Source organism: Oncorhynchus masou, chromosome 6 (assembly GCF_036934945.1).
Source record: "Oncorhynchus masou masou isolate Uvic2021 chromosome 6, UVic_Omas_1.1, whole genome shotgun sequence".
NCBI lineage: Eukaryota > Metazoa > Chordata > Actinopteri > Salmoniformes > Salmonidae > Oncorhynchus > Oncorhynchus masou.
Genome location: NC_088217.1, coordinates 5,808,238 through 5,824,117, shown reverse-complemented (window position 1 = coordinate 5,824,117; position 15,880 = coordinate 5,808,238). Strand labels below are relative to the sequence as shown.

The 15,880-nt window shown below is 45.9% G+C and overlaps 1 protein-coding gene across 2 annotated transcripts in view; it reads right to left on the bottom strand.

Moving 5' to 3' along the window:
* The window catches only part of atg7 (ATG7 autophagy related 7 homolog (S. cerevisiae)), a 126,775-nt gene that overhangs the window by 88,984 nt on the left and 21,911 nt on the right, over positions 1-15,880 (bottom strand). For both annotated transcript variants that reach the window (XM_064967453.1, XM_064967454.1), the window contains exons 12-15: positions 13,813-13,971; positions 4,541-4,735; positions 2,347-2,583; positions 1,945-2,060 (exon numbers count right to left, since the gene is read on the bottom strand). In XM_064967453.1, the coding sequence (XP_064823525.1) occupies positions 1,945-2,060; positions 2,347-2,583; positions 4,541-4,735; positions 13,813-13,971 (707 nt within the window). The remainder of the gene's footprint in view (positions 1-1,944; positions 2,061-2,346; positions 2,584-4,540; positions 4,736-13,812; positions 13,972-15,880) is intronic.

Here is a 15,880-nt window from a genome sequence, read left to right as displayed (position 1 = left end):
AACTTGACACAACTGTGGGAAGCATTGGAGCCAACATGGGCCAGCATCCCTGTGGAACGCCTTCAACACCTTGTAGAGTCCCTGCCCCGACGAATTGAGGCTGTTCTGAGGGCAAAAGGGGGTACAACTCAATATTAGGAAGGTGTTCTTAATGTTTTGTCCATTCAGTATATTGCAGAACGCCGTAAGTGTCGTTCAGAAATGACCAGTCCTTTTTTTTTTTTTTTTTTTTTTGTTAACTTGAAAGTACTACTTAGGTCGTTTTTTTTGGGGGGGAGGGGTATCTGTACTTTAGTATTTATATGAACTCTTACTTTACATTCCTAAATAAAATAATGGTATTTTTTACTCCATACATTTTCCATGACACCCAAGAATAATCGTTACATTTTGAATGTTTAGCAGGACAGACAAAATGTTCTAATTCACACACTTCTCAAGAGACCATCCCTGGTCATCCCTACTGCCTCTGATCTGGAGGACTCACTAAACAGAGAACATCCCTGGGCATCCCTACTGCCTCTGATCTGGAGGACTCACTAAACAGAGAACATCCCTGGTCATCCCTACTGCCTCTGCTCTGGAGGACTCACTAAACAGAGAACATCCCTGGTCATCCCTACTGCCTCTGATCTGGAGGACTCACTAAACAGAGAACATCCCTGGTCATCCCTACTGCCTCTGATCTGGAGGACTCACTAAACAGAGAACATCCCTGGTCATCCCTACTGCCTCTGCTCTGGAGGACTCACTAAACAGAGAACATCCCTGGTCATCCCTACTGCCTCTGATCTGGTGGACTCAGTAAACAGAGAACATCCCTGGTCATCACTACTGCCTCTGATCTGGAGGACTCACTAAACAGAGAACATCCCTGGTCATCCCTACTGCCTCTGATCTGGAGGACTCACTAAACAGAGAACATCCCTGGTCATCACTACTGCCTCTGATCTGGAGGACTCACTAAACAGAGAACATCCCTGGTCATCCCTACTGCCTCTGATCTGGAGGACTCACTAAACAGAGAACATCCCTGGTCATCCCTACTGCCTCTGATCTGGAGGACTCACTAAACAGAGAACATCCCTGGTCATCCCTACTGCCTCTGATCTGGAGGACTCACTAAACAGAGAACATCCCTGGTCATCCCTACAGCCTCTGATCTGGAGGACTCACTAAACACACATGCTTGGTTTGTAAATTATGTCTGAGTGTGGTGTGTCCCTGGTTATCCGTAAATAAAAAATGGTGCCATCTGGTTTGCTTAAAAATATAAGGAATTTGAAATTATTCATACTTTTACTTTTGATATTTGAGTATATTTTTTTGTCAATTAACATTTGCGTTTCATACTTAAGTATATTTAAAACCAAATACTTTTAGACGTTTACTCAAGATTTACAAACGGGTACAGGTTGGGTACAGGTTGAGGTGGGGTACAGGTGGGGTACAGGTTGGGTACAGATTGGGTACAAACGGGTACAGGTGGGGTACAGGTGGGGTACAGGTTCCACCACTGGAAATGAACAGGGTTGGGGTTCCAGTCAATTCAGAAAAGTATATCAGAAAAGTACACAGAAATTAATTACAATGATCTTCAAAGCTTTTCAACTAGGAACATTTGGAATTGGAATAGGGTTTACTTTTTGAATTGACCCCAAACCCTGGAAATGACCCCAAACCCCCCTGGAAATGACCCCAAACCCCCCTGGAAATGACCCCAACCCCCCTGGAAATGACCCCAAACCCCCCTGGAAATGACCCCAACCCCTGGAATTGACCCATAATGAAAAAGTCTTTCACAACACCGTCACTAACATTACTTATTGAAACGTTCAAATTATTCACCTGCAGACCAATCAACTAGCTTGGATGACATTCGATATAAACATGACAGTCGAAATCACATATATGTGTAAATATATGTATATCTATAGTCCATACCCTTCAGTATGCTGTAGTATGGACACCATGAGTTCCACAGCCAGGGCTCCTGCTATCATGGCCAGGCCTGGACGACTCACTGTACACTGCTGATCCAGGGTCCGGTCTCTGGTGGACTGATACAAACAACAACAACATCAACAACAAGAGGTCCAGGGTCTGGTGGACTGATACAAACAACAACATCAACAACAACATCAACAACCACAGGTCCAGGATCTGGTGGACTGATACAAACAACAACAACAACAGAGGTCCAGTTGAACCTTTTTTTCGTCTCGTGTTACTGTGTTAACAAAGATCCTTTTTCATTTGATACACAATAATAGCTTTTCTGAATTTGAATGTGAACGGCTCTCTCACATCTCCGTGGGCAACAACAACAACAACATGGCGTCTTACGTCTCCGGGGGCGACAACGTCGTTACAGAAGTAGCATCCGAGGCGGTGTCCGGGGATGTTGGAGAACAGAGAGGCTGCTGGGAGCTGGGCGGGCTCGGCCGGCGTGGAGGAAGAGGATGAGGCGGAGGAGGAAGAGGAAGGGTCGGAGGAGTCTCCTGGTCCACAGGGTTTAGGTTTCTTCAGACCGTGTCTCATCACCACGAAGGTGTCAAAGCCCAGGGCAGAATTCACTACCAACTGGAGAGAGAGAGGGAGGGAGGGAGGGAGAGAGGGATGGAGAGAAAGAGGGAGAGAGGGATGGAGAGAAAGAGGGAGAGAGGGATGGAGAGAAAGAGGGAGAGAGGGATAGAGAGAAAGAGGGAGAAAGAGGGATGGAGAGAAAGAGGGAGAAAGAGGGAGAAAGGGAGGGAGGGAGGGAGGGAGGGAGGGAGGGAGGGAGGGAGGGAGGGAGGGAGGGAGGGAGGGAGGGAGGGAGGGAGGGAGGGAGGGAGGGAGGGAGAGAAAGAGGGAGAAGGAGGGAGGGAGGGAGAGAAAGAGGGAGAAGGAGAGAGGGAGGGAGGGAGGGAGGGAGGGAGGGAGGGAGGGAGGGAGGGAGGGAGGGAGGGAGGGAGGGAGGGAGGGAGGGAGGGAGGGAGGGAGGGAGGGAGGGAGGGGAGGGAGGGAGGGAGGGAGGGAGGGAGGGAGGGGAAGATAAAATTAAATGACCTCTCCGTCCAAGCTAAACACATATATACTAGCAAAACAATCTCATTTTCATTATGATTGTAAGTCACTAATAATAGTCAATGCTGTTGACTATTATACGCCAAGCCATTAAGGATACAGACTGTGTCCAAAATGCTACCCTATTACCTACAGTATATTCCTTATACGCTATTCCCTACATAGTGCACTACTTTAGACCAGGGCCCTATTCCCTATATAGTGCACTACTTTAGACCAGAGCCCTATATAGTGTACTATTTTAGACTAGAGCCCTACATAGTGCACTACTTTAGACCATGGCCATATATAGTGCACTACTTTAGAGCAGGGCCCTATTCCCCTATATAGTGCACTACTTTAGACCAGAGCCCTATTCCCTATATAGTGCACTACTTTAGACCAGAGCCCTATTCCCTATATAGTTCATTACTATAGACCAGGGCCCTATTCCCTATATAGTGCACTACTTTAGACCAGAGCCCTATTCCCTATATAGTGCACTACTTTAGACCAGGGCCCTATATAGTGCACTACTTTAGACCAGAGCCCTATTCCCTATATAGTGCACTACTTTAGACCAGGGCCCTATATAGTGCACTACTTGTCGCCTGATCCCACCCTCTCTACCGGCGAAGTAGAGACCCGATGCATGTACCCTCTCTCTACCAGCGAAGTAGAGACCCGATGCATGTACCCTCTCTCTACCAGCGAAGTAGAGACCCGATGCATGTACCCTCTCTCTACCGGCGAAGTAGAGACCCGATGCATGTACCCTCTCTCTACCGGCGAAGTAGAGACCCGATGCATGTACCCTCTCTCTCCCAGCAAAGTAGAGACCCGATGCATGTACCCTCTCTCTCCCAGCGAAGTAGAGACCCGATGCATGTACCCTCTCTCTACCGGCAAAGTAAAGACCCGATGCATGTACCCTCTCTCTACCAGCGAAGTAGAGACCCGATGCATGTACCCTCTCTCTACCGGCGAAGTAGAGACCCGATGCATGTACCCTCTCTCTACCGGCGAAGTAGAGACCCGATGCATGTACCCTCTCTCTACCAGCGAAGTAGAGACCCGATGCATGTACCCTCTCTCTACCAGCGAAGTAGAGACCCGATGCATGTACCCTCTCTCTACCGGCGAAGTAGAGACCCGATGCATGTACCCTCTCTCTACCGGCGAAGTAGAGACCCGATGCATGTACCCTCTCTCTACCGGCGAAGTAGAGACCCGATGCATGTACCCTCTCTCTACCGGCGAAGTAGAGACCCGATGCATGTACCTCTCTCCCGGCGAAGTAGAGACCCGATGCATGTACCCTCTCTCTCCCGGCGAAGTAGAGACCCGATGCATGTACCCTCTCTCTACCGGCGAAGTAGAGACCCGATGCATGTACCCTCTCTCTATCGGCGAAGTAGAGACCCGATGCATGTACCCTCTCTCTACCGGCGAAGTAGAGACCCGATGCATGTACCCTCTCTCTCCCCCTTACCTTCCTATTGCTGGCAGCTATAACAGTCGGCAGCCATCGACTCTCCCTGGTGTCCATCAACAGGAAGACGACGTCATGCTCCGAGATCAGTTTCTCCAGGTGTTCAACGTCCTGCCGGGCCTGAGACATGGTCGCCTCAGAGAAGTTGACCGGGTGGCCTGGCATCGGGATGCTCATCACGTGTCCCTCTGCATTCTGTAAAAGGAACAACATCAACAGGTTTAGCCAATAGGTTTAACACAAAGAGATTGACTGGCATAGAGATGCTCATGGTACGACCTTTCCACACACACAGACATCATTTTATAATTTTTTACCTTTATTTAACCAGGCAAGTCAGTTAAGAACAAATTCTTATTTTCAATGGCGGCCTACCGGGGAACAGTGGGTTAACTGCCTGTTCAGGGGCAGAACGACAGATTTGTACCTTTGTACCTTGTCAGCTCGGGGATTTGAACTCGCAACCTTCCGGTTACAACCACTAGGTTACCCTGCCGCCCCAGGTTACCATAGGTATAGGTAACCATAGGACATAATACCCTTTTTGTTAAAGATGCGGTCCGGGATCTTAAGCACTCACCAACTTGTAACGTATCATACAAATTGCTGAAATACTTCGAATATGGGCAAAGATCCAAATGTTTCTCCAAGATGTGTATAAATGTGAAGATATCCGGTTGGCATTTCCACTCACTACCAAATATGGTGTTGAGAGGGAAGCCCAGTGGCAGGCAGTGGGAGAAGATGGAGGGAGATAGATTATGGCCGACATTCTGCTTATTTTCTCATCGATGGAATATTGGATCTCAATGCAGTTTTATTTTGTCCCCAAAACTAGAATCTTACAAACTGAGTGGACTAAGTTTTGTAGACATTTACCCTTTGCCAAAGTTTTTTTTTTTTTTTGTGTGTAGGAGTAAGCATTTTGAGTAGGCGTTCCCTAACAGAAATATGCAAATAAATGCTAGAACGCACCAATAAGATCTTGCGAGCTCGTGCTTGGCTCTTCCCACCTCCTTGCTTGTTCTGCCCACAAGGATTCATTCGTTCCCATTGAAAACGACAGGTTCTGGTCTATCTCTGGTTCTCACAACCAGCTCAACTTTCCATCTCACAACCAGCTCAACTTTCCACGACTTCATCACACGTGCAGGAGCTGTACGATGACCACAGGTAAAAGGTGACGCTCGGCTCACACGTAAACCTTATCAACGTGTGATGAACAGGCCAGATTGCCCCCCCCCACACACAAGTGTCGCAGGACTCTGAAGGTAACAAACGAACGGAAGTACGGAGGTAGTTATGTGCCAACAAAAATATGGGATTCAATAGTTGTCCAAAGAAAACAAATATTTCCCGAGCTTTCTTATGTCTCATAGATATAGAACTAGGGCTGTCATAGACAAAAAATAATAATAATCTTGGTCGACCAATAATACCAAATATTGAAATGTAGAAGTAACTTCTATTGCCAATATGTACAAATAGCCTACGTAAAGCCAACAAATAAAAACATTGCAGCATGCAGGTAGAAAATATCCTGATAAAAATAAATATCCTATAAATCACATTGTCTACCCATGGCCTGTCTGCAAGGAACTAGAAACATTGTATCAACTATTAACTTGGTCCAGCCCGAACATGCCAGCAAAACAAGCAACATTGTATCAACTATTAACTTGGTCCAGCCCGAACATGCCAGCAAAACAAGCAACATTGTATCAACTATTAACTTGGTCCAGCCCGAACATGCCAGCAAAACAAGCAACATTGTATCAACTATTAACTTGGTCCAGCCCGAACATGCCAGCAAAACAAGCAACATTGTATCAACTATTAACTTGGTCCAGCCCGAACATGCCAGCAAAACAAGCAACATTGTATCAACTATTAACTTGGTCCAGCCCGAACATGCCAGAAAAACAAGCAACATTGTATCAACTATTAACTTGGTCCAGCCCGAACATGCCAGCAAAACAAGCAACATTGTATCAACTATTAACTTGGTCCAGCCCGAACATGCCAGCAAAACAAGCAACATTGTATCAACTATTAACTTGGTCCAGCCCGAACATGCCAGCAAAACAAGCAACATTGTATCAACTATTAACTTGGTCCAGCCCGAACATGCCAGCAAAACAAGCAACATTGTATCAACTATTAACTTGGTCCAGCCCGAACATGCCAGCAAAACAAGCAACATTGTATCAACTATTAACTTGGTCCAGCCCGAACATGCCAGCAAAACAAGCAACATTGTATCAAATATTTTGGGCCCTGGAGTTTCCCCACCAGTGAGTTCCGGAGAGACAGAAACTGCTGTAGGCTATTTGGTGGAAAGGAGAAGAGCATGACATTGCTTCACCTTTAATGCTGAGTGGTTATCGAAAGGGAGAAAGCTGGAAAGACTTTTTCCAAATAGGCTACATTGAGGAAGTCTTGTCATTCTCAGTGGATGTAAAAACAAGGCTTTGTTAACTTTCTGTTTGAGGCGAAGAAAAACATGACCGAGAAGCTTCACAGTGGTGGTGAGTTAAGACAATCAAAAACAGTATCAGATTTATAGGACTACATTTACAGGACTGCATTTGTGCGCAGGCCAGGTAGCCTAGACCTTATTCTATCCGTAAATAAGTAAGAGTCCTTACTCAACATTGACAGGAGCGCTCCAAAGAAAATACAATGAATAAATTTACAACTTGTAAACGGCATTAAAACCTTTTTTTCCCCTCGCAAGATTAGCCTAGGCTCTGCAAACAACATGTCCACTCCTACAACGACAACGTTAAGACTGTAATGATAATATATTGAATACTATTAACGGAAATTACCGTAACCAAACAAACAAAGATTAGAAATGTTGGGAATTAACGGTAAATGTACTACTGGTGATACTGGTGTACCACCCCCGCGACCTCCACAATGGATTAGTCCACTGAGACAGACCTCTATAATGGATTAGTCCACTGAGACAGACCTCTATAATGGATAAGTCCACTGAGACAGACCTCTATAATGGATTAGTCCACTGAGACAGACCTCTATAATGGATTAGTCCACTGAGACAGATCTCTATAATGGATTAGTCCACTGAGACAGGCCTCCACAATGGATTAGTCCACTGAGACAGGCCTCCACAATGGATTAGTCCACTGAGACAGACCTCTATAATGGATTAGTCCACTGAGACAGGCCTCTATAATGGATTAGTCCACTGAGACAGGCCTCCACAATGGATTAGTCCACTGAGACAGACCTCCACAATGGATTAGTCCACTGAGACAGACCTCCACAATGGATTAGTCCACTGAGACAGACCTCTATAATGGATTAGTCCACTGAGACAGACCTCCCTAATGGATTAGTCCACTGAGACAGACCTCTATAATGGATTAGTCCACTGAGACAGACCTCTATAATGGATTAGTCCACTGAGACAGACCTCTATAATGGATCAGTCCACTGAGACAGACCTCCACAATGGATTAGTCCACTGAGACAGACCTCCACAATGGATTAGTCCACTGAGACAGACCTCCACAATGGATTAGTCCACTGAGACAGACCTCTATAATGGATTAGTCCACTGAGACAGACCTCCCTAATGGATTAGTCCACTGAGACAGACCTCCCTAATGGATTAGTCCACTGAGACAGACCTCTATAATGGATTAGTCCACTGAGACAGACCTCTATAATGGATCAGTCCACTGAGACAGACCTCTATAATGGATTAGTCCACTGAGATAGACCTCTATAATGGATTAGTCCACTGAGACAGACCTCTATAATGGGTCAGTCCACTGAGACAGGTGTCTGATATATATAAAATAAAAATAAAATAAATATTGGTCGAACAACAGCCTGTCGACCAAACGGGCTCAGTCGTATATAGGACCGACACTTCAAAACCTTATTTATTTATTTTTTGCCATGTATGAATGTGTTATTGACTGCGTTTCCATGGGCTATAGCAGTAAAGGCCAAATTAAATTTAAATTAAAAGTGGGACACCAAAAGCCCCCCCCCCCCCCCAAGGGCTTAGACTTTTAGAAGTTAACACAAAGCAGATTCCATCTGTAGGAGCCTTTAACACAAAGCAGATTCCATCTGTAGGAGCCTTTAACACAAAGCAGATTCCATCTGTAGGAGCCTTTAACACAAAGCAGATTCCATCTGTAGGAGCCTTTAACACAAAGCAGATTCCATCTGTAGGGGGACATGAACACAAAGCAGATTCCATCTGTAGGGGGACATTAACACAAAGCAGATTCCATCTGTAGGGGGACATTAACACAAAGCAGATGCCATCTGTAGGGGGACATTAACACAAAGCAGATTCCATCTGTAGTGGGACATTAACACAAAGCAGATTCCATCTGTAGGGGGACATTAACACAAAGCAGATTCCATCTGTAGGAGCCTTTAACACAAAGCAGATTCCATCTGAGTGGGTGTTGGAATATGATGGTGTCCTAATCACCAGTCACATCCTCATCTGTGTGTGTGTGTGTGTGTGTGTGTGTGTGTGTGTGTGTGTGTGTGTGTGTGTGTGTGTGTGTGTGTGTGTGTGTGTTCTGCCCAAGGTCAGTGGTGATGAGAGAGGGCTGGGAGAGACTGGGGGCCTGTTTGTGTTCTGGTCATGATGGAACCAGCTGTGTGTGTGTGTGTGTGTGTGTGTGTGTGTGTGTGTGTGTTGTACCCTCCTCTCTGTGTGTGTGTTGTACCCTCCTCACTGTGTGTGTGTGTGTTGTACCCTCCTCTGTGTGTGTGTGTGTGTGTGTGTGTGTTGTACCCTCCTCTTTGTGTGTGTGTGTGTGTGTTGTACCCTCCTCGTGTGTGTGTGTTGTACACTCCTCTCTGTGTGTGTGTGTGTGTGTGTGTGTGTGTGTGTGTGTGTGTGTGTGTGTGTGTGTGTGTGTGTGTGTGTGTGTGTGTGTATAATTGATGACGTTGGGATCACCGTCTGCCTGTGTTTCTGGTCTGGCGAGAAGAAATTGCACACAGCGCATATAAACCTGGGATCTACTGTCCTGTAGGCCCTGTCCTTAGAGCAACCCTAACCTCATCCCCAGACTACTGCACACAGCGCATATAAACCTGGGACATCAACCACTCTAAACGGGCCTTAGTGGGAGTGACTATAGAATTATATGGGAGTGACCTCACTGAGTAAAGGATTTGTCATTTAATTTTAGCCAATCGGTTCCCTTGGCAGCTCACTCCCCATGAATCTCAGCATGTTACCTAGCAACAACACTTCATGTCCCAACTACCGTTATGCCCCCTGATGGACATTATCTATCCTGCTGCCCCCCTATGGACATTATCTATCCTGCCCCCCCCCCACCCCCCTATGGGCATTATCTATCCTGCTGCCCCCCTATGGACATTATCTATCCTGCTGCCCCCCTGCTGCTCCCCTATGGACATTATCTATCCCCCCCCCCCATGGGCATTATCTATCCTGCTGCCCCTTATGGACATTATCTATCCTGCTGCCCCCCCTGCTGCTCCCCTATGGACATTATCTATCCTGCTGCCCCCCTATGGACATTATCTATCCTGCTGCCCCCCTATGGACATTATCTATCCTGCTCACCAACAAATTAACATGGTCCATGCACACCAAGACAGTCGTGAAGAGGGCACGACAAAACCTATTCTCCCTCAGGAGACTGAAAAGATTTGGCATGGGTCCTCAGATCCTCAAAAGGTTCTACAGCTGCACCATAGAGAGCATCCTGACTGGTTGCATCACTGCCTGGTACGGCGACTGTTCGGCCTCCGACCGCAAGACACTACAGAGGGTAGTGCGTACGGCCCAGTACATCACCAGGGCCAAGCTTCCTGCCATCCAGGACTTCTATACCAGGCGGTGTCAGAGGAAGGCCCTAAAAATTGTCAAAGACTCCAGCCACCCTAGTCATAGACTGTTCTCTCTGCTACCACGCGGTACCGGAGCACCAAGTCTAGGTCCAAGAGGCTTCGAAACAGCTTCTAGCCTCAAGCCATAAGACTCCTGAACATCTAGTCAAATAACTACCCAGACTACTCACATTGCCCCCCCCCCCCCTTCCCCTCTCAACACCACTGCCTCGCTCTGTTATTATCTATGCATAGTCACTTTAATTAACTTTACCTACACGTACTATACTACCTCAACTAAATGGCACCTCCCTGTATATATTGTTATTTTTTCACTGCTGCTCTTTAATTACTTGTTACTTTTATCTCTTATTCAGGTTTTTTGAAACTGCATTGTTGGTGAAGGGCTTTGTAAGTAAGCATTTCACTGTACGGTCTACACCTCTTGTATTCAGCATTTCACTGTAAGGTCTACACCTGTTGTATTCAGCATTTCACTGTAAGGTCTACACCTGTTGTATTCAGCATGTCACTGTGAGGTCTACTACACCTGTTGTATTCAGCATTTCACTGTAAGGTCTACTACACCTGTTGTATTCAGCATTTCACTGTAAGGTCTACTACACCTGTTGTATTCAGCATTTCACTGTAAGGTCTACTACACCTGTTGTATTCAGCATTTCACTGTAAGGTCTACTACACCTGTTGTATTCAGCATTTCACTGTAAGGTCTACTACACCTGTTGTATTCAGCATTTCACTGTGAGGTCTACTACACCTGTTGTATTCAGCATGTCACTGTAAGGTCTACTACACCTGTTGTATTCAGCATTTCACTGTAAGGTCTACTACACCTGTTGTATTCAGCATTTCACTGTGAGGTCTACTACACCTGTTGTATTCAGCATTTCACTGTAAGGTCTACTACACCTGTTGTATTCAGCATTTCACTGTAAGGTCTACTACACCTGTTGTATTCAGCATTTCACTGTAAGGTCTACTACACCTGTTGTATTCAGCATTTCACTGTAAGGTCTACACCTGTTGTATTCAGCATGTCACTGTGAGGTCAACACCTGTTGTATTAGGCGCATGTGACTAATAAAGTTTGATTTGACTTCACACAGCCATTGAAGAGGAGTGGGGACAACGTTCCACAGGCCACAATCAACAGCCTGATCAACTCTATGTGAAGGAGATGTGTCGCGCTGCATGAGGCAAATGGTGGTCACACCAGATACTGACTGGTTCTGAACCACACCAGATACTGACTGGTTCTGATCCACACCTCTACCTTTACAAAATACAAAAAAAGTTTTAAGGTTTATTTTATTTTATTTAAATCAGATAATTAAAAAGGTATCTATTCCCAGTCATGTGAAATCCATAGATTAGATATATTTTAATGATCTGATTTCCTTAGGTGGGCTGTAACTCAGTAAATCGTTGAAATTGCTGCATGTTGCTCTCGTATTTTTGTTCAGTACAAAACTAAAATGTGTAGTTTGTCGTCATCCCATTGAACCAGTTGACCCAAGACGCTCCAACGGCCACTAACGTTTTGAGGTAGTAAATTAAAACAATCTGCCACAAAAAAAAGCCTCCATCTATTGACTTTTCCAGAATATTTCCATTTTACATTGATCAGTCCGAATTTTAAAAATACAAAAACAAACAAAAAAGTATGTAGATCCTGTTTCTATCAGCAACTTAAGGGGTCAAGATGGCAGGTCGCCTAGAGGTCAGAGCATTGGACTAGTAACCCGAAAGGTTGCTAGATTGAATCCCCCGAGCTGACAAGGTGAAAGTCTGTTGTTCTGCCCATGAACAATTCATTTAACCCACTGTTCCCCGGTAGACCGTCAATGTATATAAGAAATGGTTCTTAACTGACTTGCCCGGTTAAATAAAAAGGTTAAATAAACATAAAATAGACACGTGCCAAAGGAACGATGGTACCCAGTCTCTCTCCTCACTGGATGAATGTCGTGAATGAGTGAATGAGCAATGAGCAATAGAAAACAGATAGCATATGATAATTGAATTTGAATGATCTGAAATGAGGAGGGTGATTGAATTTTGAACCAGAGTGTAACGATGATGAAGAATTGTGGGCGGTCTAATTATTTTATGACGAACGGCTGGAAATTGCACATGCAATCTCCCCCTCGGACGGTACTCTGTAGAAAGGAGGTTCTCACCGTTGGCCTGTTACTGTGTTCTACAACGTGCATCGACATGGCTGCTGTCGACGCGCACGTGTTGTACAAGACAGTCAGCAGGAGAGAGTTCATCAGGAATTTGGCATGTGAGCTTCGTGAGAACCACATGAACGCCAAGAAAGAAGCTACAGCCGCCAAGGAGGCAGCCTAGGAGGCAGCCTAGGAGCCACAAGGAGGCAGCCTAGGAGGCAGCCGAGGAGGCAGCCGAGGCGGCAGCCGAGGAGGCAGCCGAGAAGGCAGCCGAGGAGGCAGCCGAGAAGGCAGCCGAGAAGGCAGCCGAGAAGGCAGCCTAGGAGCCACAAGGAGGCAGCCTAGGAGGCAGCCGAGGAGGCAGCCGAGGAGCCACAAGGAGGCAGCCGAGGAGGCAGCCGAGGAGCCACAAGGAGGCAGCCGAGGAGCCACAAGGAGGCAGCCGAGGAGGCAGCCTAGGAGGCAGAAAGACTGAAACTGTGTGCTGACTGTGGACACCGAGCAGAAAGACAAACTGTGTGCTGACTGTGGACCCCGAGCATAAAGACAAACTGTGTGCTGACTGTGGACCCCGAGCAGAAAGACAAACTGTGTGCTGACTGTGGACCCCGAGCATAAAGACAAACTGTGTGCTGACTGTGGACCCCGAGCAGAAAGACAAACTGTGTGCTGACTGTGGACCCCGAGCAGAAAGACAAACTGTGTGCTGACTGTGGACCCCGAGCAGAAAGACAAACTGTGTGCTGACTGTGGACCCCGAGCAGAAAGACAAACTGTGTGCTGACTGTGGACCCCGAGCAGAAAGACAAACTGTGTGCTGACTGTGGACCCCGAGCATAAAGACAAACTGTGTGCTGACTGTGGACCCCGAGCAGAAAGACAAACTGTGTGTTGACTGTGGACCCCGAGCAGAAAGACAAACTGTGTGCTGACTGTGGACCCCGAGCATAAAGACAAACTGTGTGCTGACTGTGGACCCCGAGCATAAAGACAAACTGTGTGCTGACTGTGGACCCCGAGCAGAAAGACAAACTGTGTGCTGACTGTGGACCCCGAGCAGAAAGACAAACTGTGTGCTCACTGTGGACCCCGAGCATAAAGACAAACTGTGTGTTGACTGTGGTGAAAACGCCTCACCATGACAGGGTTAGAGATGGGTTTAGAGGTCAGGGGTTCGGGGTTGGGGTTAGAGGTCATAGGTCAGGAACTCACCACTCCAGGGAAGATCTTGCCCAGTCTGTCGACGGCTGCGAGGGCCTTGGACTTGCCTCCACCCAGACAGTCTTCAAACTCATACAGAGGTTGTCTGACTGGGTTGGAGTAAGAGATCTTAGAGTTGTCCACAAACGTGATGTGTCTCACTCCCCATCCCTGTAGAACACAACAAGATAACATCACTCCCCATCCCTGTAGAACACAATAACAAGATAACATCACTCCCCATCCCTGTAGAACACAATAACAAGATAACATCACTCCCCATCCCTGTAGAACACAAGATAACATCTCTCCCCATCCCTGTAGAACACAATAACAAGATAACATCACTCCCCATCCCTGTAGAACACAATAACAAGATAACATCACTCCCCATCCCTGTAGAACACAATAACAAGATAACATCACTCCCCATCCCTGTAGAACACAAGATAACATCTCTCCCCATCCCTGTAGAACACAATAACAAGATAACATCACTCCCCATCCCTGTAGAACACAATAACAAGATAACATCACTCCCCATCCCTGTAGAACACAAGATAACATCTCTCCCCATCCCTGTAGACCACAACAAGATAACATCTCTCCCCATCCATGTAGAACACAACAAGATAACATCTCTCCCCATCCATGTAGAACACAACAAGATAACATCACTCCCCATCCCTGTAGAACACAATAACAAGATAACATCACTCCCCATCCCTGTAGAACACAATAACAAGATAACATCTCTCCCCATCCCTGTAGAACACAACAACAAGATAACATCACTCCCCATCCCTGTAGAACACAACAAGATAACATCTCTCCCCATCCCTGTAGAACACAAGATAACATCACTCCCCATCCCTGTAGAACACAACAAGATAACATCACTCCCCATCCCTGTAGAACACAACAAGATAACATCTCTCCCCATCCCTGTAGAACACAATAAGATAACATCTCTCCCCATCCCTGTAGAACACAATAAGATAACATCTCTCCCCATCCCTGTAGAACACAATAACAAGATAACGTCACTCCCCATCCCTGTAGAACACAACAAGATAACATCACTCCCCATCCCTGTAGAACACAACAAGATAACATCTCTCCCCATCCCTGTAGAACACAATAACAAGATAACATCTCTCCCCATCCCTGTAGAACACAATAACAAGATAACATCACTCCCCATCCCTGTAGAACACAACAAGATAACATCTCTCCCCATCCCTGTAGAACACAACAAGATAACATCTCTCCCCATCCCTGTAGAACACAACAAGATAACATCTCTCCCCATCCCTGTAGAACACAACAAGATAACATCTCTCCCCATCCCTGTAGAACACAATAAGATAACATCTCTCCCCATCCCTGTAGAACACAACAAGATAACATCACTCCCCATCCCTGCAGAGCACAATAACATATATATTTGCTAACTGTTTTGCTGTTTGTGATGTTAACCTTTGACCTATAATGGTCGCGCCCCGGTGAAAATAAAATTAACAGGTAGGTCAATCTAATCAGCATAATAAACAAAAAAAATCCCCATGAAAAAATCCATCAATTTAGGCAAGAGATGTTTCTGTAGCGATCCAACAGTTACAAAACTATTATGACTCCTCTATGGAAAGGTGAGACACTCACGAACAAGGACATGGGAGCCAGTTTCATCACAGCGCTTGATGGTTTTTGAGACTGCACTTGAAGAAACGTTCAAAGTTGTTGACATTTTCGGCATTAACTGACCTTCACGTCTTAAAAGTAATGATGGACCGTCATTTCTCTTTGCTTATTTGAGCTGTTCTTACCATAATATGGATTTGGTATTTTATCAAATAGGACTATCTTCTGTATAACACCCCTACCTTGTCACAAGACAACTGATTGGCTCAAACACATTTAGAAAGAAAGAAATTCTACAAATTAACTTTTAAGAAGGTACACCTGTTAATTGAAAATCATTCCAGATGACTACATCATGAAGCTGGTTGAGAGAATGCCAAGAGTGTACAATGCTGTCATCAAGGCAAAGGGTGGCTACTTTGAAGAATCTCAAAAATAA